Consider the following 26,535-nt stretch of genomic DNA (forward strand, 5'->3'; position numbering starts at 1 on the left):
AAATTGCTTAAACTCAGTTTGGGGGTACTGTCAACACGGGTTGTACACCACCCTCTCCCAGCCTGACTTAAACTCAGTTTGGGGGTACTATCAACACGGGTTGTACACCACCCTCTCCCAGCCTGACTTAAACTCAGTTTGGGGGTACTATCAACACGGGTTGTACACCACCCTCTCCCAGCCTGACTTAAACTCAGTTTGGGGGTACTATCAACACGGGTTGTACATCACCCTCTCCCAGCCTGACTTAAACTCAGTTTGGGGGTACTATCAACACGGGTTGTACACCACCCTCTCCCAGCCTGACTTAAACTCAGTTTGGGGGTACTATCAACACGGGTTGTACACCACCCTCTCCCAGCCTGACTTAAACTCAGTTTGGGGGTACTGTCAACACGGGTTGTACACCACCCTCTCCCAGCCTGACTTTAAAATGTTGTTATGTTGCCACTAGGAGCCTCTCGTGCTCACATCAAAGAACGGCTTGGAAAGCCTCTTAAGCTCTCCTTTAAAGGGTTACACAGGTCCGAGAGAAATTAAGAGCTGGGCTGGTCAGGGGTTATGTGACTGTGAGAAAGGTGCCTAATGGTTTTAATATGGGCTGTACATCTGATATCTCTGTGCAAAGTCACATTGTGTTGGCAAAATAAATAAATGTGAGTTTTGGAAGCATTACCGACGTGTCTAAAATACGCGGTATATAGTCAAAACAATAAACTCAAGCAAACTGTATTGTAGAGTCCCAAATTAAAAAGAAGTACAAGCAATACAAAAAGACTAAAACAGTTGCACAGTAAGGGAATTAACTTTATTTTATAAAAGAAAGCTTTTGTAACACCAGGCAGAAAGAAAAGAGAACAAACGCAAACAGCTATGAAGAGAATACCTGGACCCCCCACTGGGAGAGAAGGGACTCCATTACAACCAGAGCCATAGAGCAAGAGAACAAGACTTAAACTGTTCTGATTGTAAGTCATTCATTCACTGGAAACGTTAGAATGAGTTGACCTGAATGCTCGTTGTGTGACACGTCACTCACAGAAACACAAACACATACTAACATTTTACACGTTGACACTACAAGAAACAGGAAAGAAGGTTCACATCTGTACAATAGACTGACCAGTTTAAGACCAGAGTCAACGTGTTACATCGGGCTCTTTAAACAGGGGGTGGGGGGCACACCGCCAGGAGAAAAGGAACTGGGTCCCATCCTAACTTATATATTATTTAAGTAACATCAAACCTGCGTGTGGAGGTAAGTATGTCACTGGGAGTATAGAGGAAGCCATTCCCTAAAAAAAAAAAATTGGGGGGGGGGGGGGCTCCCTTAACCATATCCCCACTTCACTTTGTAATTTGCCTTGACTGTAAATCAATTCTCAAGCCGGGCCCCTTGGACTCCGACAACCCCGGGTCCTCCTCTCCCTAACATTCCTGCACACATGAATCATTCCCACTCCTGGCTTCTAGAAGGCATTTCCTGCCCGGCCCTCTACTCTAACCCTCTCTTTCTGTCTCCCTCTCTCTTTCTCTCCCGTCAGTGAGTCCTTTGCTGAAAGCTGGACCCAGAGAGGAGGGAGGATGAGGTCCCAGACACAGGACCCTGACCAACAAGGACTTCGGCCTCCCAGACTGGCAGTGTCCAAAGCACCTTATTCCCTACATAGCCCACCACTAGTGGGTCGGAACCTAAGGGATCCGATCCAAGTATCTGATGGAATCGTCTCCCACCACCACTCTTTCCCTTCCTCCTTCACTCTCTCCCTCCTTCCGTCAGGTAATCCATCGCTTCATCCCTTCCTTTCTCTTACCCTCCATCCACCCTCCATCCCTCAGTCAATCAGTCCAGCCCTTCCTCCAGTCATCCATCCTTTCATCCATCCATTCATCCAGTACCCCTTGGCAGATCCACCAATAAACCGCCCAGTTTGAGCTAGAGTCCCAGTTTGAGCTAGAGTCCCAGTTTGAGCTAGAGTCCCAGTTTGAGCTAGAGTCTCAGTTTGAGCTAGAGTCCCAGTTTGAGCTATAGTCAGTCCCAGGGGGATGTGATGCTGTGTTAAGGTTGAAGAATACATTCTTTCTCATACACGAGCATGCCCAATTATTTTCATTTTCAGACCGCAGAACACAGAACATTACAGCTTTGTGGAGAATGGGGTGTTTCACTTTCCTTTTTAATGAAACAATGGGAATAGGTCAGCATGTTAAAGTGGAAGTGATTTGATGGCAAAATGTGACAATATCAGAACATAAAATGGCATTCACATACTGTACAACAGTTAAACTTTCCCTCCCTTCTAGTATCTTCTATGACGCTAAATTCACGGTATACATTACGCTCTTGGAGAAGAACCGGAAAACAATCAAAGCAGTTCCTTAGAAGTAAAAGAAGGAGCATTCTTCTAGTAAAATGTGTCTTCTCTCTTCGTATTATATACACCACGTTGAAACACACTTTACACCAGAGATCACTTCACAAAGTTCACAGACAGAGAGTCCGGTTGGGGGGGGGGGGGGGCACTTCACTGAGACAGGATCACATCTCTGCTCAGTGTGCATGTGTTTGTGTGTGTGTGCATGAGTGCATGTGTTAATTCACAGGCACAGACATGTCTGTGTGCGTGTGTGTTAGTGTATCTCTGAATGTTGAAGTGTGTGATCTCCTATATCTCCTGCCATTCCCTCAGATCATGGCTCTTATCACCAGCCGACCTTTGACCTGGTGGAGATAGGCGCTCTGCTCCACCGCAATGGTCTGATTGGACAGGGACTCGTCCTCACTGTCAATTGGCTCCTCTTTGACCTTGATGACCCCGAGGCGATGGCGGGCCTCACCGACGGAGGACTGCTCTCCCTGAGAGACGTTGCTGCTGGAGCTCAGGGTGTGTTTCCGAATCACACCGCCAGGGGGCAGCCTGTCCTCCTGAATGTCCATCCTCTCGTCCTCTGTCCTCCTGCTACTGTGCTCCTCTGCTTCCTCCTCTGACTCCTGCAGATGTGGGTTGACCAGGGAGCCGGGCTGACGGAGCTGCTCGATGGACTTGGACAGCAACTGTGCGGAGACACGACAGACAGGCCTGTATTAGGGCGTTCAGCAGTCGGGAAAATGACAATTCCACAACTTAATCTATACACTTTATCATGAGTTTGACCTAGTTAATATGGACTTAAGGGTTCTGTGCAACGCATCCAAAAAAACACTTGAATCTCACAGATAAATCTCCCTTCTGGCTCACCTCCCCGTTCTCACGTCTCAACTACCTAAGTTGTATTTCCTAGACAACAGAGGTGGAGCAATCGTCTTAACCCTGATAGCAGCTGGTAAGATGGCCAAACACTTTGGCTTAAGAATGTAGGCTTGGTATAAATATCTCTTCGGCAGAGAATTAGCATCTTTATCCTGGCATTAGTAAGCACTTTCACCTCCTTCTAAAACTCTAAAACTCCTAAGCTCTTGTACATTTTAATTTGCAGGCCTTTTTGTTGCAGGTAAACCCGAATAAAACAAGAACTTTGATAACACGACTGCTGCCAGTACTCCTATCCTATTGTTGCGAGGGGTAATTGAATTAGGCCGGTTTCTACGAGATCTGAGTTAATAAAGAGGACTCATCGCTGTTTTTTTATAACCTCTTAGTGAGAGAGCCGCTGTGGTCCAAAGGTTCTACTGTCCTGTGCCCGGGTTCTCACAGTGAGCTTGGAGAGTAGCTCTGGCTTTTAGATTATATAACCATCTAATACACTCTCCTTTAGTCAATCAAATATACCTTCAATCTCAATGTTCAATCGCCCATTGTTGTTTGTGATTAAGGGGAAGCGCTGGGTCCTAAAGAACAACATGTTTACTGGGGAAACTTTGTCGTTAGAGGACCTTTGAGAACTCCTTGTTATTTCAAAGTGAGAGTTGAATGTCTTGCAGCTCTCAGATTCCCATGGCTGTTTGAGGGCTAGTGTATTGGGCCAGATCAGTGAGAGAGGCTGGGAGCGACACAAAGCTGCCTTTCACTCTGTCCGTCTCTCTGTCCGTCTCTCTGTCTCTCTTGCTCTGCTTGTCTACCACCTCGTCCGCTCACTTCCTTTGGCTGAATAATTGCGCCCTGCCAATGGCGAGGTCACCACGGCCAGCTCACAGAAACATAAATATTACCACAGAGGAACAAAAGCATGTATTCTGGGGCTTTTTTTTTCGTCATTTGAACTTGGCGGAATTTAATTTCACAGGGTTTGCATGCGAACACCACTGATGCCTTAAGCTATGATAACAGAATTAGTGCTACGGGAAGCATTTCTTCCCCTATTTAAAGTCGCCCTCAACTTCTTTACTTAGCAGAAATAGCAGCAGGAGGCTGAGTGGGAGAACAGACTGTAGACTGGACTCTGTAAACCTAAAACAGATCGTAGACTGGACTCAGTAAACCTAAAACAGACTGTAGACTGGACTCGGTAAACCTAAAACAGACTGTAGACTGGACTCAGTAAACCTAAAACAGACTGTAGACTGGACTCAGTAAACCTAAAACAGACCGTAGACTGGACTCAGTAAACCTAAAACAGACCGTAGACTGGACTCAGTAAACCTAAAACAGACCGTAGACTGGACTCAGTAAACCTAAAACAGACTGTAGACTGGACTCAGTAAACCTAAAACAGACTGTAGATTGGACTCGGTAAACCTAAAACAGACTGTAGACTGGACTCAGTAAAACTAAAACAGACTGTAGACTGGACTCAGTAAACCTAAAACGGACTGTAGACTGGACTCAGTAAACCTAAAACAGACTGTCGACTGGACTCAGTAAACCTAAAACGGACTGTAGACTGGACTCGGTATACCTAAAACAGACTGTAGACTGGACTTGGTTAACCTAAAACAGACTGTAGACTGGACTCAGTAAACCTAAAACAGACTGTAGACTGGACTCAGTAAACCTAAAACAGACTGTAGACTGGACTTGGTAAACCTAAAACAGACTGTCGACTGTTAGCTTATTGAGCGTGGCTCAAGAGGCTCAGGGCAGGAGTTTAGATTTCTGGACGGTTATGAATGTTGTGGAGGGATTACATTAGCACTCCTACTGTGGTTTTGATTGGCTCTACTGACACTTCTGGTTCCTACCTTGTTGATGTGGATCTGCTGATGGTACTGTTTCTGCTTCTCCAGGAAGTGCTGGTGCTGCTGCTGGATGACAAGCTGGGCCAGTGTGCTCTGGGGCAGAGGGGCCGACTGGGTCCGGTTCAGGGGTCGGTGCTTGGGCAGCTTGGGCCTGCTGTTGGCCGACAGCCGGTCCTTCATTGCCAGGGGTGAGTGGGGGTGGGCAGGCATGGAGCCTTGACCTGGAAGGGCAAGACCATGGAACTAAGACTCTACATTCTAAATCTACGGTGATTCCAACTCATTTAATTCCACGTCTTCATCGTTATCTGAATGCAAAAATTAATATTTTGACCACTGAAATTGCTCTAGATCTGTAGGCCAGTGTTGAGGTCACGTGTTGTGGTCAAATACGGGGTCTAATGCAAAGCGCCTGCATTTTTCAAGTTCCACACACATACACAATACAAGTGTTTAGAAATATGGTGCTGCATAACCTAGCCAGCCATCCGCCATTACTGGAGGCGATCCCGACATGAAGACCCACTGAGATTCCCCATTCAGTGATTTTCAGTCCAGACTTAAACGGTTCGAATGTGTTTCAGTGTAGGGGCAAGTTCTCACCAGAGGACAGGATCTTCTGCTGCCTCATTTGTTCCTTCTGGAGGAGGTGCTGGAGCAGGGCCTGGTGGCTGGGGGACACTTTGGCCTCCGTTGGCGTCACCGTGGGCATGGGCACCGGCCCGATGAGCTGCCCTGGCAGACCGTGCCTGACCTCCCCAGACTTCTCCTTTAGGCCCATGGCGGCCTGCGACAACAGAAACAGAACCAAGGATTACAATAAAGAATGAGGGATTAGAATGGGGGATTAGAATCATCAGAATCCACTCGTGGTTCCATGCATTCTGTTCACTTCAAAGCGTTGCCTTTTTTTTGCATTCAAGTTATTACTATTATTGTAAAACAATCTGCTCATCAGTGACTACAATGCCCTCTTATCCGGCGGATGTTTCAAACAGGTCCCAGTGTGAGGAATGTGTCAGGGATCTTAAATGATGTATCATGGCACTGCCCTTATCTGGACTGGAGCTAGCTGCACTTGAGCGGGAGGACAGGCGGGCAGCGTGCCGCCAGGACGTTTTAAAAAGCTGTGATGAATGAGGTAACAGACGAAGATAAGAGGAGACCTGACACCAGACCCTGAAGCACAATATTTATCTAAGGGAAATAAAATCATCTGGGGTCAAAGGTTGCTGCTTTACGACCATATGTATAATCCTGACAGCCACTGAAGCCAAGTCTTTCAACATCCAGAACAGAGAATGGCCCTCAGCCTGCCCTTCCCTTTGTTTTTATTATCTAAGCATCTACAGGAAAATCTTGTTACAACCTTCTCTGAACTACCTGTGTGTGTATTATACAAGTCATTTAATTGAAAGTGTTACCAAATGTTGTTCCACAAAGTCAAAGACTGTTGATAGCTATCTACATATGTAACACAGTTGGGATTTCTTTTTACTTTCTCAGCTCAAGATCAAATGGAAAATTGACCAGACTCTGCTAACCCAAGTTGAGGAGAAATAATGTGGAAATGTAGACTAAGAAAATGTCTCTCTGTGTAGGACTGCAGTTGGGAAAATCTTAAAAGGTAACCCACTAGCTAGCCAGGACAAGGTCAGCGTGGCTATCCGATGGTACTCACACTGATCGGGGAGGAGGTGGAGGAGAGGCCCAGAGTGATGTTGGGTAAGGAGGGAGAAGTATACAGACTCAGCAGGTTGGACATGGAGCCCTCGGGACGGAATAACCTGGGCTGGGACGGCCAGCGCTGGATCAGAAATAGAGAGATGGAAAACGGGGGGCGGGGGGAGGGGGGGGTGGTGGGTTAGAAAATATCACCATGGACCATTTCAAAGAGCAACGAGAGCGTAGCAATAAAAAGCAAAGCACTAAACAGACCCATGTCCCAGCTCCCAGCAGTACAGCAGCTTGAAATGAGCTTTTATGACAGACGATAAAAAGGGGGGCAGCCTAAAAGTCAACAGGAGTCTCATCAAATGGAGGATATCTCAGAAGTGAACACGCACAGGTATCCTTTAGCTGCACCGGCCCACCCCCACCCCCATCCCAAATCCACTATTATCTTTGAAAGACGCTTGTCCCTGTTCCAGTCCCCATCCCCTAGCCCCCGACCCCGCCTCTCCTCAGTCTACCTCGTCTCCCAGAGAACATCGGCGTAGCTGGAGTCACTTCCTGTACCCAGCAGGCCCTGCAGAGCAGCCTGACAGCATGTGGTTCTGGAAGGGCCGTGTTTATCCTTCCAACCCCCCCACTAGTGAGCAGTGACCTGTACGGGGATATCCGGCCCTTATTCCACCCCGGGGACCCGTTCCCTCTGAAAAAGGATACCTAATGTAACGGTGCACAAACACGACCTAGGTTAGCCCCCGCCAGTTAGCCCCCCGCTAGCCCCCGCCAGTTAGCCCCCCGCCATAACACTCCCACCGCAGTGAGGGACTTTCCTGAGAGTCTACGCTTTAGGCCGATACAATGGCAATCCTTTGTTTTTGTGTTGTTAAAATATGGGTGGGTGTCTTTCGCTACCAGTGCCTGGGCTATCAATTAAGCTTCCCGGTTCCCTCTCTTCCCCCTGATGTCAGACCCGTTCCTCCCCTGTCAATGTCACTGGAGGTCCCTGAGAGAGTAAGTAGCGCTGGTTAAGGAAAACACAGCTGCTCTGTTAAAGACGGTCCATAGATGTGTCATATCTGCCACACGCTGTAAAAGCAGTGTTTTGTGAGCCTGGGTTCCAATAGTGTGGCATGGCCCCCTGGTAGTCAATGAACCATGAACCTACTGAACCATGAATCTACTGGGGACAAGCCATGGAAAGAAGCCCCAAGCCTACGGGATTCATTATAACACACAGTTTCACTATGAGACACAAAAACAACACTTAGCGCAGATTATTTTAGACGATTCTTAAAAATATATATAGTTAGATCATTTCTTTAGTGTACAGACTAGCTATAATGTTTGCAAAATGCGTGTTGCGTTAGGAGAGGTTAATGGGAAAATTATGATTCAACAAATTATTTAAATCTTTTTACGAAAACACTTGGTGTTCTCAGGTTTTTTCTGCTTTGTGAATTGTAGTCCATATTGCCTCTCCATGACTGTTTTGGCCATGGACAGAGACGACGCTAGGATCACAATACATTCGGGGCTTAGACCCCTCCCCTCCCGCGACCCAAGGTACAGGGTTTCGAATGTACATGCAGAAAATGTTGATGCGCACGCTAGCAACGTCTACATTGTCATAATGCGCAATCGGAATTTCAGATGAATAGATCAGGGGCTGTATCTTTATTTTTTCGCAGCCTCGGATGCCCAGGGCTAACGACGCCACTGGCCATGGATATATGCAAATCTTCTACATATCACCCATTATGAAATAGAAAAACAAACGTTAAGATGGATTTCGGGTAAACCAGGTGGGCAGTGTGTCATGTGTGGACATTGGGAGAGCTGGGTCTCTTTATTGTCAGTGTAGGGAGGCCTTTTTACTGGACTGTGACAAGCTGAAGGGTTATAGGCAGACCGAGTGGACCGCCAGCTGTTTTCATAGCTGCAGCCGGACAAACACACCCTCTGAGACATGACAGAGGAACAGAGTTTCACCACTCAACCGTTTTCACCTTCCATCCACTTTAATCATTTTAAAGTATTTTGTTGAAGCGGCTCAAAACATGAACAAAATAAGTAATCTTCTGGAGTCTGAGCACAGTGAGCAGTGATGTCTGAGGCCTCACCTCGGTTTTTGTGGTGGTGGGGAGAGAGGAGGGTCCGTTCTCAGCTCCCAGGGCGCTGGAGGCTCCGATCGGAGAACTGGGCCCCGAACCTGGGGCACTGCTGGTGGGTTTAGAGTCTGTAGGGAAGACAGGAGTCAGAGGCACATAGAGGCCCATCATTACAGCATCACAGGCCGGCTGTCATGTTCTTCACTGTGGTTTTACAGGACAGGCCTGCAGCTGTACATTTGGGTCAAATCAGAACATTCTAATCTCTACTAATATTTGTAAATGATTTTTTTTTAAATACACAAAAAAGCCAGTGATTTTCCCATCCATTATGGGCTTTATGTTTTCAATCGTTTTATCATTAATTTAACCAAATGTACCCATCATTTCCAGAGCCCTCTTCTTGTAGGGCGTTGTGATGTTGCCGTCTTTCCTCTTCAACAGGGGACTGCTTCTCCTCTCTGCTACCTTCTGCTTCAGTCTGGACTTCACCTTTAGGTTGGGCTCTGACGCTGGAGAAAGAGGAGATTGGAAAGGGGGAAAAAGGAAGGTTTTGAAAGGCTTTCAGGTTTAGGGATGAGAGACGAGACAGCACCGTTCAGTACAGTTCAGCGCGGTTCAGAGCGGTTCGGCACATTTCAGCACGGTTCAGAACGGTTCAGCATGGTTCAGCACAGTTCAGCATGTTTCGGCACAGTTCAGCATGGTACAGAACGGTTCAGCATGATTCAGAACAGTTCAGAAAGGTTCAGTACGGTTCGGCACAGACGGTTGTCTTAAATTTAGTAAATTTCCAAACGCGACTTTGGGCGACTTCCTGTGTCCCATTTTATACCATTAGTATAATTTCTGTCATGATAATCATCATATGGGATGTTTTTTTTTTGGTAGTCACTGTCATTTACAGAAGATGACCACTGATTGGCTGGAACTGCCAAAACGATAAGGACGCCAGGGACAGAGAGTGTTGTGCGATATTACAGCTCTTGCAGGACACAGTTTCAAAATGGTCTTAAAATACATGAAATCCTTGACCAGAACAGGATTACACATTCCCTCAATTCCTTCAAACACACTTAAAATAGGTCATAGCAGGGCACCTGAAAATGCAGTAACACTTGTGAAAGGTTCTGGTGGTTTTCCCTTCAACCAAATGACATCAGATCAGTTTGCGGAACATTGTGTGCTGTTTGCAGAGATGAAATGAGTCTAGATTGGGCCCATTTCCTCGTCATCTGGTCTAAATTAGGTTGAGCAACACACAGGCTCTCTGTAAGTGAAGTGTGCTACCTGCAGCCCTGGTGACCACAGCCCGATACAGTAGCAACAGTTAAACTAACAAAAAAACACGGCAGATGTTTAAACCAAGCCTTCACCCCAAACCCTCCCATACTGCCCGCTTAATGCAAACCAGAAGTACCACCACAGACACACACACACTCTCACAAACGCCAGTACAAACTGTAAAGCCCCTTGACACACTTGTGTCCTAATGGACAGCTTCTGTTTGGGAGAAATAAATGAATTAAGTTGCGTAGTGCTGTGGTCTTAGGGGCCAAGCAGTTGCCTCCATAACACACCTATCAGCCAGCATGGGTTTGAGTCCGGCCCACTGCTGTCCAGGGACCCCTTCCGCCTTCCTCACTGTCCCTCTCAAAAATATATTATCAAAATAAAAATAATAATAGAAGGCCAAAACAATCCCAGAGTGGGACTATGAGAAATATTGAGGTTGCTGCCAAGGAAGAGCAAAAATGTAGAAATTAGTGAAGTCTATGTAAAGTAGCCTAGGGACACACATTTTGAGTTGGATTCGGGAAGAAGATTTCACATGTGACCAGAGGGACTGTTGTTGTACTGTGGTAACACGTAAATAGTTCAGTGTAGTATCTGAGTTGTGCGTGACGCGGCACAGCTGTATGACTACGGGTCGTCGTGGTTGCTGAGCAGTATGGAGGCGTTGAGGTGGAGACGATGATCCTGGAGAGCCCTGAGGACACTGAGTCAGTAGGCCGGCTCAGCCCAAGTTCACTTACACTCGCTCCCAAATAGGACCCTTTCCCTATTTTAGTGCACTGAGGCTTATGGCGCCATTTGGGACGGCCCTATAACAGAAAGCCAAGGCATAAGGCTTGGCTTTGGGACTCCCCTCCCAGCCTCTATCCCCACAGCCCTGGGACTCCCCTCCCAGCCTCTATCCACACAGCCCTGGGACTCCCCTCCCAGCCTCTATCCCCACAGCCCTGGGACTCCCCTCCCAGCCTCTATCCACACAGCCCTGGGACTCCCCTCCCAGCCTCTATCCACACAGCCCTGGGACTCCCCTCCCAGACTCTATCCACAAAGCCCTGGGACTCCCCTCCCAGCCTCTATCCCCACAGCCCTGGGACTCCCCTCCCAGCCTCTATCCCCACAGCCCTGGGACTCCCCTCCACTCACTCCACAACACTCACTTCCAGGTCAGCGCAGGGGTCAAACCACTACTGACGTAGGAGAGCGGATGGAGCATTACTGAACGAAGTCCCGTAAAACGGACATCTCAGTTATACAGTCATTACAATGCAGGCCAGTGTTGTTTTCCGATTATTCAGTCCGACCTTGAGATTCATTGTAGCGTTTTGGGGGTTTCTATTGAGGTGCAGAAAAATAAAATGTTGCATGAGGAAAAGGGGCGTGCGAGAGGGGGGCTTGGGGAGGACAGGGCCAGATGCTTCTATTTTGGGTGTCCTGTCAAAAGCGGCAGCACACACTCAGTTTCCCCGTCCGTTGACGCTGTAGGAGTCTCTAATCCTACGAGCGAGGGGTAGTGGAGGAGAGAGGGGGAAAAGAGAGAGAAAGCGCTGCAGGGAGTCTTCATGAATCCGCTTCACGCCCTGCTTCCCTGATTGCTTTCTATTTTTACCGACGCTTGCTGCCACCAAGCGCCTCGCGCCCGTATCCCAACCGTGCTGTCGCCACGGGAACGGCAGACACACAGTGGGAGATGGACAGACTCTTGTCACCATGGCGCCCTGTTCTCTCCGTGGTGCACTACCTTCGGCTCCGGTCGGAAAAGAAGTGCGCCAGGGAATTCTGGGGAACGCGGTGCCGTTTGAGACTCAACCCACGTCTCTGTGCTTAGCACTAACCTGCCTGCGACGCAACAGGAGACCCAACTAACCGAGAATTCACACTGATACAAACACCTGGGCCACCTCATTCGACAGCCGACAAAGTGCCAAGAACACGTCACCCAACTAAAACAGGCAGCGAAACATATGAGCCGGGAGGTGTTTAACATGCCCATAAATCAATCAGGTTATTCATGTGGAAAGTTCTAGCTGGGGGGCTGGTGTGTGTGTGTGTGGAGGGGGGCGGGTTGTTCAAACTGAATGTATTATGCTATCTTCACTCCATCTCAGTGTTAACTCTGCTGTCAGTGTGATGCCGTTCTCAGTCAGGCAGTCGGACCGAGACAAGCCCAGCTGGCTGCCGTGTCCGAAGCGCCACTCTGTTCCCTATTTACAGAACGCAGGGAGCAAGGTGCCATTTTAGGACAGGAATGGGAAATGGCTACGAGGGCTCACTTCACCGGCTCTTCGTACTGTGGCGGCAACACAAACCATTGTGTGCTGGCTCCGATCTTTCTGGCTCTGCTCAGCTTGGGTCAGAAGTGTGAAGATGGTATTCCATCTGGGCTTGGGTTGCTGTCAGAGATATGGATATGTGAAATCTTCTACATCTCCATCCGCACAGAAGCATGTTATTTTCCAGCTTATCAAAAGTCATACTGCGCTTATCAAGATTAACTGGCACTCAAAATCCAAGAAAATCTACCATGAACTCCCCTGGTCCAGACAAAACTCTTTCTTCACCCGTTGTGATTCTCCCACTTCAGGCGGAGGATCATATTCTGGCCACAGCCTGATACAAGAGGTTCTATGCCTACGAGCCTCCCAGCCTTAAAATATCCCCCTAGTTGCAGAAAGCTACGTGAAATGCCCCCCCCCCCCTCGTCGCCTGCCACATGTGGTAACTGGGTCAAGACTGGAGACAAGGGTATTGCACCTCTCTGTGGTTCTAAGCCAGGCTATTCTTACCACAGCATTACGTTCCCTGAGCCCAGTCTATTCTGAGACATCAGACATGGCAGAGAGGATGTGGTCAAGTAAACAAGTTTATCGCATTAAATTCAAAACTAAAATGCTTTGCTTCGGGGGATGGACGTGACTCAAGGTCTCAGTAGGACGGGCTTGTGATCAGTGCATAATGAATGCACGAATCCTGTTGTAATTAGAAGAGACTAATGTGGTTTGATTCCAGAGGGGACGAAGCATTTGTAATGCTTATTGGTTTAGCGCTGAAACAGGCAGTCAGCCAGACACCTGGTAGAATGACATGTTTAAAAGACACGAAGCTTCAGACTGAAACAGCAAACACAAATTAACACAAACTATTTTCTGCCTGAATAATTTCTGATAGTTTAGCATCGATGTATTATGGGCACAGTACATTGAAAAGCACCAAAGTACCTGGGGTCTACATGTCCCAGTGCATAATAACATAATTATCATGAACTATTCATATTTTATAGCCTGTCAAATGGAGCAGGCCTGATCCTTTTAAAATAGGCTTTTAAAAGGGGTCATCTATGCTCCTGTGACTGTCGGTGCTATGCATAAGGCATGTGGTTTTTCGAAACCAAAAAGCTCTACAGAATAAAATATCTATTGTTTATGCAGTTATGTTGCAGTAGTCCTGGACATATTCCAACGAGACCTGTAGCAGCGGGGGCAGATATAGCACCAGAGCACAGGCTAATGACCTGGTATTAAAGCACATCATAAAACTGCTAAACGTTTACAGTTTCTCTACAACAACTGTAAATCCACTCCCCCCTAAAAAAAAAAAAGAAAAAGAAAATGGGTGTTAGACCAGCCAAGCTGTTCAAGTCAGGCATCCAGGCTGTGTCCCAGCGGCACGCCATTCTAGACAGCACGGTGCTTTTAGAGAATACACTCCGGGACGCAACCTAAGCCTGTAGTCGTATCCAGTCCACTTTGTTTTCCGAGGGCTATCTTTGCCTAAACAAACACTGGTGTCCTTCTGCCCAGCTACAGTCCCCCTTACTCCGTGACACCTGTCTGTCACAGTGGCAGCTATCGGCGGGGACGACGTGTCCAGGAACAACACTACCTCTGTGTGTCCCCCTTGCGTGCCAGCCTCTCTGAGGACTTTAATAAAGACGGACAGGAAGTCGCGGGGGAAGGGAAGGGGGCCTTCGCACAGGACATGACCACATATAGATTCTGGAATCCAAAGGGCAGGAAATGTTTTTGTAGGGGGGGGGGGGGTTATCAATGCATTATTATTATTCTGAGAGACACAGAGATTATTGCAATCATTTTGAGAGGCATTTGAAAATAATCCAAAAGGAAAATCCTAAAGAGTATAATAGAAATGCTGTTTTATTTTATCATGAAGGTGTTGTTAAACGTAGAAGAAAGCCTCCGTGGTTACCCATTGGATCACAGGACACATTCTAGATCCTTTCTGGGAAACCTCTGATTTGGGCGAGGTACAATATTTTACTTTGTCGATTGATTATTTGGACTTGCAAGCCACTCCTAATCTCCTAGGTTTTTAGCTATGTTGCCAGAGAGAGAGGAAGAGACGGGAAGAGAATGGTATTTCCCTTTGCTAGTAATATTTGTCAAAGTGAGACAAACAATTCTCTTTCATGTGATTCTCCAGTTCTTATTTTTACCATGCAATAGCCATAATGACCACAAATTAGCTTTAACATTTATATTACAAAGTACCCAAAAACAAAATATATAATTCCTTTCCTGATCTCTAAATTGTGTTTATCCACAACATGCCAGCTCATGCGTTAAAGTCATTAAACAGGTATAATTGTTTATCGTCGTAATTCAACTAGACACAAAGGGGAAAGAATGCAGTGTCATTTCCGTGACCTCATGGTGAAATTATGAACAGTTTTAGCTTTGGCAAGCACTTGTGGTGGAGCTAAACCAAGAGGGAGGTATAACTCTTATTTATACAGACTTCCCCTAGAGGGCTCCTCCAGCTTTAAAGCAACAAACCTGAGCTGCCATTCGCTGAGAAGCTGTGTGTTTTCAAAATAGTTAGTGGTGCTTATAACGTTTGAGAAATTAAAGGCGCTTTAAGTCTACCATCTAGTAAGTGGTCACACTGTCTGAGGTCTTAAACATAAAGGCTTAGGCCTTTTTGGAACCGAATGTGTGTCTTTGTGAGCAAAGCATTACTCTGAAAAGAATTTCAGTTGATTTCAACTCAAAATATATACTGTATGCATAAGAAAGATTCCACATATTTTACATTAACATTTGACTTAAGCACTTTACAAAATACAGCTATCCAGAGCAACTTATCATTGTGAGTCATACCCTTTCAAACATTTAAATACATGTTGGTTTCATAGATTGAAGTGTTAGTAGTTATTTATAGGTGGCACTCAAGTTTCTGTCTTCACACATAGGCAGGAATGATTTTGGTAACTGTCACTGCTCTGGCATAACCTTCCCCATTATTTGAGTAAAGGGGTCACCTGAAGGGTTATGACGGGTGAGAGGGGCCCCGGGGGGCGAGTTGGGGTTCAAAGGTCATAATAGCCCTAAATCATGTCATTAGCAGGTCATCAGCGTGGTCACGAAATGCTCCTTGGATACACAGGGGTGGCCCTGGACTGAGAGAGGTCACCGCACATTCATTGTATTAATCAGCCATTCATGGATGGTAATTGTAACGCCCTGTGGACAAGATGTCTGCCAACAGATTCTGTTGAGGGATTTCCTGAATGAATGCTACAGTGAACAGTTGATATGAAAAGGTGCACCTCAGAATGCACTGCGTTTTGATTGCCCGCGTCAGATTGTTTGATAGTGGTTGAGTGTGTCGAGTATTGTTGCGCGTGGTCTTTATGTGTGTGCGCGTGTGGGTTAAGTCTGTGTGGATCCGTTGCGGTCGCGCGTGCGGTCGCGCGTGCGGTCAATCTGCCTACCTGTTTTCCTCAAGGGGAAGTCGTCCTTGCTGTCCTGAGGGGAAGGGAGTGTGTACTGGCAGTTGGGAGACATGCCACCCAGCGGGGATGAACTCTGGTCCAGAGAGTGTGTGTGGTGGGATGACCTGCACACACGCGCACAGTGCAACATGAGAGATCGGTACAATCATCTGAGAGGAAAATCAGTGTCTTCTCGGTTTATTTCTTGTGCGAACAGTCATTCCTAGCTCTCTCAAATGTATAAACATAACTCTCGTTGTTTTGATAAATGGTGACAAGAAGAAGCACACTTCCATGAAGACACAATGTGTTTGTAGTGGTGCCACGTCAGTGAGGACTTACGTGTACCATAACTTCGGGTGGTGGATGAGGGTGTGAGTGGCTCCGGCGGTGGACAGGTCCTTGTTGGATTTACTCAACAGAAACTCCTGGAGTTTCTGCTTCACCTCGTTACTGGCCACCGCACCTGTGAGACCAGCAGTCAGAGAGAGGCAGGGATTGGGGTTACCCTAGAGCTCAGCGCCCATTCAGCCACCATGTCCCAAATGGACCAGTCAATAATAGCCCAGGGTGCTGCACACTACACTGGGGGCTGTGTGACTTCACTGTCTACATAACATACATCTATTGCAGCATTGTATTTCCATAGCGCTCTATAGAATCTCCCAGAATTACACTAACCATTATAACTGGCTGCACTGTCTAAGAGCGTTATGAAGCACTAGACTGGTTATGTAGTGAAGGTCTTTACTGTCTCCTAGAATTGATCCCTCTGAGCCATGTCTAATGCAGGAACAGCTCCCCCTGGTGGGGAAAGAACATGCAGCAGCAGAGAACCAGCTGTGGCCTCTGGCTTGTTGCTCAGTATTCATCATCATTTCTAGTCCCTACCAGTAAATTAGTTTCCCACTGGCTAGTCATTACACTCAGCGTGTATACAGCCCACACACTACGCACAGGTTGTAATATTGTAATATCTGGTGCCATTACAGTCACTGTCCTTATGATAACAGAGCCACAATGACACAGAAGGAGTTGGTAATCTAGCAGGGAGTTAAGAATGTATCAAGGAGTTATTAGTGTGGCAGGGAATCATCAGTGTGTACGTGTGCTATCATGTGTCAGTGTGTTATTGGTGTGTCAGGGTGTTATCAGTATGATAGTGTGTTAACATTGTGTCTGCTGTATGTTTAACAGTGGTGAACTGGACACGAAGGTGAACTGTGAACTCTTACTCTCTCGTGCACGCTCTTTGCCTCTGAGGCTGAGACCGAGGACATGCTGTTCCCTCCGGTGCCTCTCCTGCTCCTTCTCCTGCTGGCTCTGCTGTTCCAGCCTCCTCTCCTTCTCCACCATCTCCTGCTGCTGCTGCTTCATGGCCTGCAACTCCTGCTGCAGCTAACACAAACACAAAGAAAGATCCCGAGATGTGACAGGGTCAGCCAGGCAGACAGAGATCCAGAGATGTGACAGGGTCAGTCAGGCAGGCAGACAGAGATGTGACAGGGTCAGTCAGGCAGGCAGACAGAGATGTGACAGGGTCAGTCAGGCAGACAGAGATCCAGAGATGTGACAGGGTCAGGCAGGCAGACAGAGATCCAGAGATGTGACAGGGTCAGGCAGGCAGGCAGGCAGACAGAGATGTGACGGGGTCAGTCAGGCAGAAAGAGATACAGAGATGTGACAGGGTCAGCCAGGCAGACAGAGATCCAGAGATGTGACAGAGTCAGTCAGGCAGGCAGACAGAGATGTGACAGGGTCAGTCAGGCAGACAGAGATCCAGAGATGTGACAGGGTCAGGCAGGCAGACAGAGATCCAGAGATGTGACAGGGTCAGGCAGGCAGGCAGGCAGACAGAGATGTGACAGGGTCAGTCAGGCAGAAAGAGATACAGAGATGTGACAGGGTCAGTCAGGCAGACAGAGGTACAGAGATGTGACAGGGTCAGTCAGGCAGACAGATATACAGAGATGTGACAGGGTCAGTCAGGCAGACAGAGATCCAGAGATGTGACAGGGTCAGGCAGGCAGACAGAGATCCAGAGATGTGACAGGGTCAGGCAGGCAGGCAGGCAGACAGAGATGTGACAGGGTCAGTCAGGCAGAAAGAGATACAGAGATGTGACAGGGTCAGTCAGGCAGACAGAGGTACAGAGATGTGACAGGGTCAGTCAGGCAGACAGATATACAGAGATGTGACAGGGTCAGTCAGGCAGAAAGAGATACAGAGATGTGACAGGGTCAGGCAGGCAGACAAAAATAAAGAGATATGTGATAGAGTCAGTCAGGCAGGTATTCCTATTGAGTGAGGGTGTTTCACTTAGGTCATACTCCTGCAACCAAAAACACAAAAGAGTACTTCCTTTGCATACACATATTCTGATCACATCCACTAATATTATTGCCTATTACTTTTAGAACAGCATGGCTTTACGTAATGTTCCGAGGGGTTCTGACCTTGAGGTGTTCCTGGAGCTGGGCCTGGTGCTGGCGGGTGAGGTTCTCGTGCTGCTTCTGGAACTCGCTGATCAGAAGCTGTTTCTGGATCTGCTGCTGTTTCTGGATGAGGAGCAGCTCCTGCTGAAGCTGGCGCTCCCATACACCCGGGTCAGAGCCAGGTCCCAGCATCCTCAGGTCAGTGCGCAGGTCCAATGGAGACGCTGGGTCCAAAGGTACTTCTGGCTTAATGTCCACTGAGAGATGCAGACAGAGAGAGAGAGAGAGAGAGAGAGAGAGGGAGGGAGGGAGAGAGACAATAAGAACAACAAGGATTCAGTATTTTGGGATAAGATACAGATATGCATCCCAGGATTTTGTGCACAACAAATCAGATTATATTTTACTGTTCAGAGTTGCACAACATCATATCATATGGACGATGCTGTTTGATGGGGCAACATTTTGGCTTGGAAACCCCCACTTTAATAATCCCAAGGGGCAGAAATTAAAAACATGCAGTGCATTTTCAACAGTCCCCATAAGAAGGAACACCGTGAACATTACACTGTGTAAAGTTGAAGGCTGTTTCACCAGAGAAAATACCAGCAGCTTCAGAAGACAAAGACAGAGCATGTGGGCACCACGCCAAAAATGGGAAGAGAAGAATGGAGAGACAGAGCGGGAGAGAGAGAGAGAGAGAGAGATACAGAGAAACCAAAGAGGAGCACAGCCTTTCCTCCTCTCCTCTTCTCATGTGATCCTAAGGAACCCGCAATTATATTACAGTTTCTATAAACAAACACGGGATCACATCCTGAAGCGCGGCCTTCAAGCCTCCCGGGAACCCGCTTCGGGCAGCGGCGCAGAGGCTCAATAGACCCTCGGCACGCCACATTGCATCGGACATTTCAAGGATTTACATACAAATCCTGTCGGTTCCCTGTTTGGTAAATAAATAAAGCAGCGGTTGGAAGTACGTGATCCCTCATGACTTCCTCCTCCCTGCATCATCAACCCCGCAGACTTTTGCTGGTTCCCACAAAGCCTTGTTCACTCTGTCGGTCCTTCTCCTCTTCTCCCCTCAGAGAAACCACTTCAGTACAGGCTATTTTTCTCAGTCAACCTTCTGCCTATTAAACATAATAGCTAGGTGTAGAGAGAGGGCACGACAAGGAGAGGAGGGAGGGAGGCGGGAGAAAGTGGAGAGAGAGGGAGAAGGGGGAGAAAGGGGGAGAGAGAGCAGGAGAAAGGGAGAGGGGGGAAAGACAGGGATTGAGAGGGTATCCCTCTTCTGTGTCCATGTTCTATATATAGGTGGTCCACAGAGGAAATCAATATCCACTTCAGACCATTGAGGACATGGCTACTCCATCTCTTTGGTCCGGAGGGGATGGTGAAGGCCAGGCTTCTGTTGCTCATTTTATCCCCCTCAGATGAGGTTATGGATTTACAGCAAGCTTTTCTTTTAAAGCAAACCATCTCTCAAAATACCACAGATAGTAACCTTTCTTCTCTAGTCACATTCATTTCCCCCTCTTTTGCAAAGCTTTTTTTTCCGAGTCTTGAAAAAGGAAGGTAGGGCGGATGGTACAAAATCTATATGCAGACGGCATAAATGTGTAGTACATTTTTTTTGCCAGAAATAATCCATTCAAACCTACTTAAAATGACATACGTTTGGAGGGGAGATATATGAGTAGCATTCACTGCCTTAATCCCTCAAGGGGTCACATTTCCAGGGAGAAGAATACAGGCACTGTTTGAGACATCACTTGTTGAGCCTGACCTCATCCCCTGTACACATACCCACCATGGGCACCACTGAGAAAGTGGGCGCACAGCCTGGCACTCTACCCCCTTCACAGGGAACTACTTCTGACTAGGGACACAGCACCCTAACAGGAACTAGGGACCACTGGGGACACACGGTTCCCCACTCCTCCTCACACTAAACCTGCAACATGACAAACCCAGGTTCCTTTAAGACGTCTCTGTTAGTTATTGGTGGACGACACACCGTGTTTTCCTTCGATACTGTGAGAAAATGTTGCCCGCTTCTTTCAGTGGTGGAGGAGCAGCTTGTTTTTTATGTTGCCACCGTATACGACCAACCCGTCTGTGCGGAGCGGCGTGCGGGCGGGTGGTGTCGTCCGTGATTATAAATAGAAACATAAAAGCAAGTGGCGCAATCCTGGTCTCTGACAACCCCCACACCCTATCCACCACCCTAACTGGCTGCCATGGCAACGCTGGCAGGCGGCAGGCGACATAATTACGTCTCTCCTTCCTGCAGAACGGATACAGAGTCTTTCTGTGTCTCCTTGTCTCCTATCTATCCTGGCTACGGTTGCTATGTGACACAAGGGCTAGGGACAGGTGTTCCATCGTGTTGTTTAGTTAAAAGAGTTATGTAAGCCTGGAGCTTATTCACTCAGTTCACTTAGAATGTAGTGCCACGGGCATGGTCTGTGGTAACGTGCACCTTGTCTTGACAAAACCGTATTTGCCAACGCGGTTCTGCTTCTGTGAACTTGAGATGTTTTCTAATTTCTTTGTCCCTAAACACATTCTGAAAATGTGAAAGGCAGAGGGGACTCCTGAGGCTCTACTTCATGTTCCACTCTCTCTCTCTCCTGTGTTCTAAAAACAGCTCCTTTTAAATGACAGAGGAGCTCCTAGAGGAGAGCAGCCTATAGCACCTGTAGCACACAACCTATTTCTGTTGACAGGGAGTATTAATCTCAGCTTGTAAGTACTTGATAAAGGACCCTTTTGTAGCAGCACCAGTGGTGTTCCTGGAGTAGAGTTGAACCCGCGAAACCAATCTGTTTGCAGCAGTGAGTCAGACAGACAGTAAGACAGACAGCACAGAGAGGGTCTGGCAGAGCTGCTACGCTTCTGTTGCGACTCTAATGGCACTGCATATAGACTAAAAACACCTGCTGGCTGGCTGAGAGGGAGAATCCACCACTGTGATGTCTAATTAATCTCATGTTTCATTCCCTTCCCTCAATGTGACTGGCATTAAAGACCACTTTGATCTGGAGGATCCAGCCTGGCCTAGAGATTCATACAGCACATCACTGTGACTCTCCACTTTAAAAGGCTCCTTCAGAACCATACAGCACATCACTGTGACTCTCCACTTTAAAAGGCTCCTTCAGAACCCTACAGCACATCACTGTGACTCTCCACTTTAAAAGGCTCCTTCAGAATCATACAGCACATCACAGTGACTCCCCACTCTAATAGTCTCCTTCAGAATCATACAGCACATCACTGTGACTCTCCACTTTAAGAGATTCCTTCAGAACCATACAGTACATCACTGTGACTCTCCACTCTAAGAGGCTCCATCAGAACAGCACTGTGAAGCCCTACTAAGAGGCTCCATCAGAGATGCACAGAGTTTTTGACAGAGGCAGAGAGAGATTAGGAACAAGGCACAGCCTAAACATTTTTATAATTTGACATAAAGTGTTTGTTTCAAAGTAGAACATCAGTGTTTGATACAGTTCTAATCAATACAAGCCATCTGTAGTCATAAGGAAATCCAGACACTGTACAGTCACAGAACCCTAACCAAAAAAACTGAAGTAGAAAAGATATGAGATCTTTGCCTGAGATCTTGTTAACAGACCTGCATTATACAACCACGTTTTAAAATAAACCTATGTCTAACTGATTATATATTTGGCTACCAACTCTTAAAGATTGAATAGATAATATTTTATATGCATCCAAAGCAGAAATTGTCTGTGGATGCACCAACAATACTGTCAGCAACGCAGAAGACAGAATACAGAACTAATAGTAACTATGGCTACATTTAAAAGCTTTTCTGAGCTGCCTAGGTCTTAATATAGACAGTGTGTGAAACCCTGTCATGCTAGTCAGTCTGTCTGCTTAATTTAACACACAGCAAAAATAAAAGCAGCACACTTGCATTTATGTATTTTTTTTTTTTTTTACATGAATCACCCAGAAAAAGCACTGAAGTGGTCTCTTAGGATTTCTGAAAAAGGTCCAGTGAGATGATACTACTATGTTTCCATTTTGCATACAGGTTTCCTCCAAGGAAAGCAGGGCCTCCTCACTGGTGGTGAAGTGTCACTAGGCGCTGTTGGGTAAACAAGAGATTTATGAATGACAGGTCCCAATTTGTTTTTAGCACCAGGGAGTGACAAACAGCACCCTGTTCCATGCTAAAATTCCACCCCAACCAAAGGGCCCTGCCAAAGGGGGATAGGGTCACTTATGACCAGTGACCACCTTCCTAGGCCACTGGCCTCCTACACCAATGCCACAGAGCTCTTCCACTGACTCTCCCAAATGTATTCATCTCTCATTAGCCCCCATGGTGGTTAGAGTGATGATCACAGCTTTAATTTGAGAGTTGGGCCGACCAGTGACTGTGGCCTAAATGAAAGACTATTCGATTCACAGTGCACTACTTTTTACCAGGGCTCAGGTTCTGTTTCTACCACAGTGTCAGGAGAGAGAGAATATGTCTGGGGTAGTCAACGTCTGTCCCAGGTTGCATAAACCCTTCTGTTTTCTCTATCTAACTGCTAGGAAATTGCCTTCACCTGGTGTAACAGCCCTTAATTCATCTCTGATTTGGAGAAAAGGATGAAATTCAGACCAGATTTTCCACCACAGACAGACATCTATAGTCTGGACCAGTCATGGACTTGTATTTTGGATTGTGCCATTACAGATTCAAGAGTTGATTATGCCTTATATCATTTACAATTAATAGATAGGCTAAAATGTCCTGGTTAAAGGGACAGATTCCTGACTAAAGGGACAGCTTTCTGGTTAAAGGGACAGTTCCTGATTAAAGCTAAAGTTTCACCCTGGTTAAAGCAAAAGTTTCTTCCTGGCTAAAGAGACAGTTTCCTGGTTAAAGGGACAGTTTTTCAGCTAAAGGGACAGTTTCCCGGCTAAAGGGACATTTTTCTGGCTAAAGGGACAGTTTCCTGTTTAAGGGGTCAGTTTCCTGTATAAAGGACAGTTTTCTTGTAAAAGGGACAGTCTTTTTATATTATTTTACCGGGTAAGTATGACTAGAACACATTGTTACTCACAACACCTGGCTGCAATTAGTGTTAACTTTCTTGCTGAGGTTGTCCACCTTACTGGCTTGGGGATTGGAAACAGCAATTGTTTACTGGCCCATTGGTCTTGACCACTTTGTTACCTGGATTAAGCAACACATCTAGGACAGAATAATCCTTACCAATGGAGAATCTTCACTGAAGGTTTTTTGTCACATTAAGCCCAATGGTTATTCTATGTAGATTAAAAATAGAAATGGATTTAAATGCTTAATTAATAATCTTCACTGACTTATTTAGTTTTTGTCCAAGACTAGTCTTAATTAAGCTGTGTCTCAGTAACTGTCCCAATAGTGTTTAATGTGTCATTCTGAATGGAGATGAGACAGTGGCCGATACTACGATACTAAGTAGACATTTCCCCTCAAGGTTAATTAACTCGTCTTGGATGATTCATCTTTTTGATTGTTCTTTGCTTGACTGCTTCCTCAAAGCACTTTATGAAGATTGTAGTACAGCATTCAGGTCCAAACAAATCCATTACAGGGAAGGGAAGGTTACAAACTGTGTGTGTCTAAATGGTAATAAGATAATTGTTGTTTTTCTCTCTAATTTCCAATGATTTTTTGGACAGTAAAGAGAACCACATAAACTACATCACTTAAAAAATGATTATCTACAGAGACTAACGTCAGACCCACAATCAAATCAACAATAACAATAGAACAGCAACTAAAACATACATTCAATTCAAAAATATTTCTACAAATACTTATGCCTGGTCTCCAATGGCATTATGACGTTCAACCAAGCACTTTCATAACTCCCTTTAGTTCCTGTATTAATAGAAACTGCGAGATGCAGGAGATGTTTCGGGTAGAAATAGCCTGATGCTTGGGCCTGCTATGTGGGGCTGGATCTCTCATTAAGTGTCTTGTTATTTTGGGCAGCTGGCATGTCTAAAGCAGGAAACAGACCTTTATTTTTAAGTCTCAGGGTGAGAGTCAGGCTCGTCCTTCTAGCTGAAACTGAGCTGTGGCTTGCAGGCTATCTTCATTTGCTAACAAAGAGTGCCGGGTTCAGCTACAGCTGTGCAGTGTCAACAAATCGAACCACTCGAACGTCTTGGACATTCCCCAAAGCAAGTTTGTTGTCAATGTTTTTAATGTACTGGAACTATCTGGTCACCAGCCACTGCCAGCACCTCCTATCAAAATCATTAGCATTTCTGCAATGAACATAGCAGAACAAAGCAGTGCAACCAAGATTATATAACTGCAGTATAACTTTCTGGCCAGTTTAATGCAAAGTATCCAGCTTTTCTGTCATAGAGGGCAGGATGTATAGTTAAAACAACTCTGCAGGGAATCCCTGGTGGGTCCCTACAAGCTAAAATCTCTTTGCTGTTACCGCTGGGAAATAATATTGTTCAAATATAGTTAGCATGTGTATTGTACTGTTATCAATTTATACATGATTCAGAAACTCATATAACCCATTATTTTACTAGCAGACCCTTTAACACAGTCAAAATAAAACCTTTTAAAGAAATAATTATTTGTGGGACCCACCATACCACAGATCTCATATAACACAACCTTAAAATCTGTACATTTAGAATTTCATCAATAACATTCAGGTCATTATAATTTAGTGTCTCTTGACAATGAATAAATAAATATGCTCACTAAAATGTTGTTTATTGTCAAAAGATCTTTGTACAAAATATTGTATATTGTCGTATTCAATAACCAGAACTCTTCAACCATTTGTTTCAGAAAATAATAATTTGTTTCATTGAGACCACTGCAGTTCCACTGTTATTATACTATGGGTCAGGACCTGAACTTTGAAAACCACTTCCTAAATGTCATAAAATGTTGATCAAGTTTTAGAGTGAACAAATAGCTAGCATATTATATAATTTTTGAAGTGCGTATTTGAAATGTTCTACTGTTTCATGATTCAAGAGAAATAACATAATGGCAGAGTAACTACAATTAAAAAACAGCCTTGATTGTATTTTGTTATTGTCAGAGATCCCACTTCCTGACAGTAAATGTATGCTAATTAGTAATTTACACATTTCAAAAAGCCTTTGTGTTCTCAATTAAATAGAAAAAGAGATTTTGCGTTTGTGTGAATGAACTTAGCTTCTTCAACATGCAAGCGGGAGAGATGGGTAGTGTTATTAAACTAAGTGTCATTTTATGAAGAGCATCTGTTGCACAGAAACCTTTGTGAATTTAGTAGCTCATCACATGGACATCTCCATCACCATATGATATGATTATTAACTCAAGGTTTCGGACGTTTCGGCTAAATGGTTAAAACCCTGTCTCCATGGCCCTGGTCCAACGGACCGACTCTGTATGTCACATCAGCCTGTGCCGCCTCTCTGACCGGCCATTCAGCCAACATCATGAGAGGAATGAAACAAGGGCAATCTTACACCAAAAATATAATAGACTACAAGTGATTCCAGAATAGGGGGCAGGAGCAGCGCGCACGCCCACAGATAGGTGAATGACAGAATCTCTACGTTTCCAGAGCTCCGTTATATCAGGGACGTGCTGCTGCTGAGACAGAGGGAGCGACAACGGCGGCAAAGCGCCTAATCTCAGCCGGCTAATGCCATAAGCCTAAAATAACACGCCTAAGAATAGCTGACCCACAGAATAAGCAACAAGCCTGAATTTCAGTCACTTAAAATATCTTGTTGTTTGGCAGATAATGTTCTGGGAAAAGAAGACATTGAAAACTGGCATACTGTATATGGCTAAAAGGAATGGTAAAGCAGCTCTTGAAGGAGCAATGATCTGGTGGATGTGCTCTCTGTTTTAACCTGCCGGCGCGTGGACGACTAGAACAGAGGAGAGCCGATCGCACCACAAGACACATTCACACTTCTCGTCCTGTTCAGCCCATTAACTGCCCTGTAGGACTGTACTAAAGGGCCATAGAATGGAATTGCATAACAGCGGCACAACAGACTAAAGAATTTAATAGCATAACGGTTCAGTCTTGGCAGTCTATGTGTTTCATAAACTAGTGATGTGGTGGTTCTGTGGCTAATGTTGTTTCTCTGTTAGTTAGCAACACGGCACAAACGAGCATT

At 46.0% G+C, this 26,535-nt stretch overlaps 1 protein-coding gene across 6 annotated transcripts in view; it reads right to left on the reverse strand.

Annotated features, from left to right (window-relative positions):
• Positions 1–786: 786 nt before the first annotated feature.
• Positions 787–26,535, reverse strand: part of hdac9b (histone deacetylase 9b) — a 54,812-nt gene continuing 29,063 nt past the window's right edge. For 3 of the 6 annotated variants that reach the window (XM_020041309.3, XM_010884558.5, XM_020041308.3), the window contains 10 exons: positions 18,376–18,611; positions 17,155–17,317; positions 16,262–16,385; positions 15,920–16,044; positions 9,276–9,407; positions 8,908–9,023; positions 6,798–6,923; positions 5,720–5,903; positions 5,120–5,337; positions 787–3,055 (listed from right to left, as the gene is read on the reverse strand). In XM_020041309.3, the coding sequence (XP_019896868.2) occupies positions 2,687–3,055; positions 5,120–5,337; positions 5,720–5,903; positions 6,798–6,923; positions 8,908–9,023; positions 9,276–9,407; positions 15,920–16,044; positions 16,262–16,385; positions 17,155–17,317; positions 18,376–18,546 (1,728 nt within the window). In that variant the 5' untranslated portion in view covers positions 18,547–18,611 and the 3' untranslated portion in view covers positions 787–2,686. Of the gene's footprint in view, positions 3,056–5,119; positions 5,338–5,719; positions 5,904–6,797; positions 6,924–8,907; positions 9,024–9,275; positions 9,408–15,919; positions 16,045–16,261; positions 16,395–17,154; positions 17,318–18,375; positions 18,612–26,535 lie in introns of all 6 variants that reach the window. The other 3 variants (XM_010884559.5, XM_010884557.5, XM_010884556.5) reach the window with 3 other exon arrangements.

Source organism: Esox lucius, chromosome 20 (assembly GCF_011004845.1).
Source record: "Esox lucius isolate fEsoLuc1 chromosome 20, fEsoLuc1.pri, whole genome shotgun sequence".
Taxonomy (NCBI): Eukaryota; Metazoa; Chordata; class Actinopteri; order Esociformes; family Esocidae; genus Esox; species Esox lucius.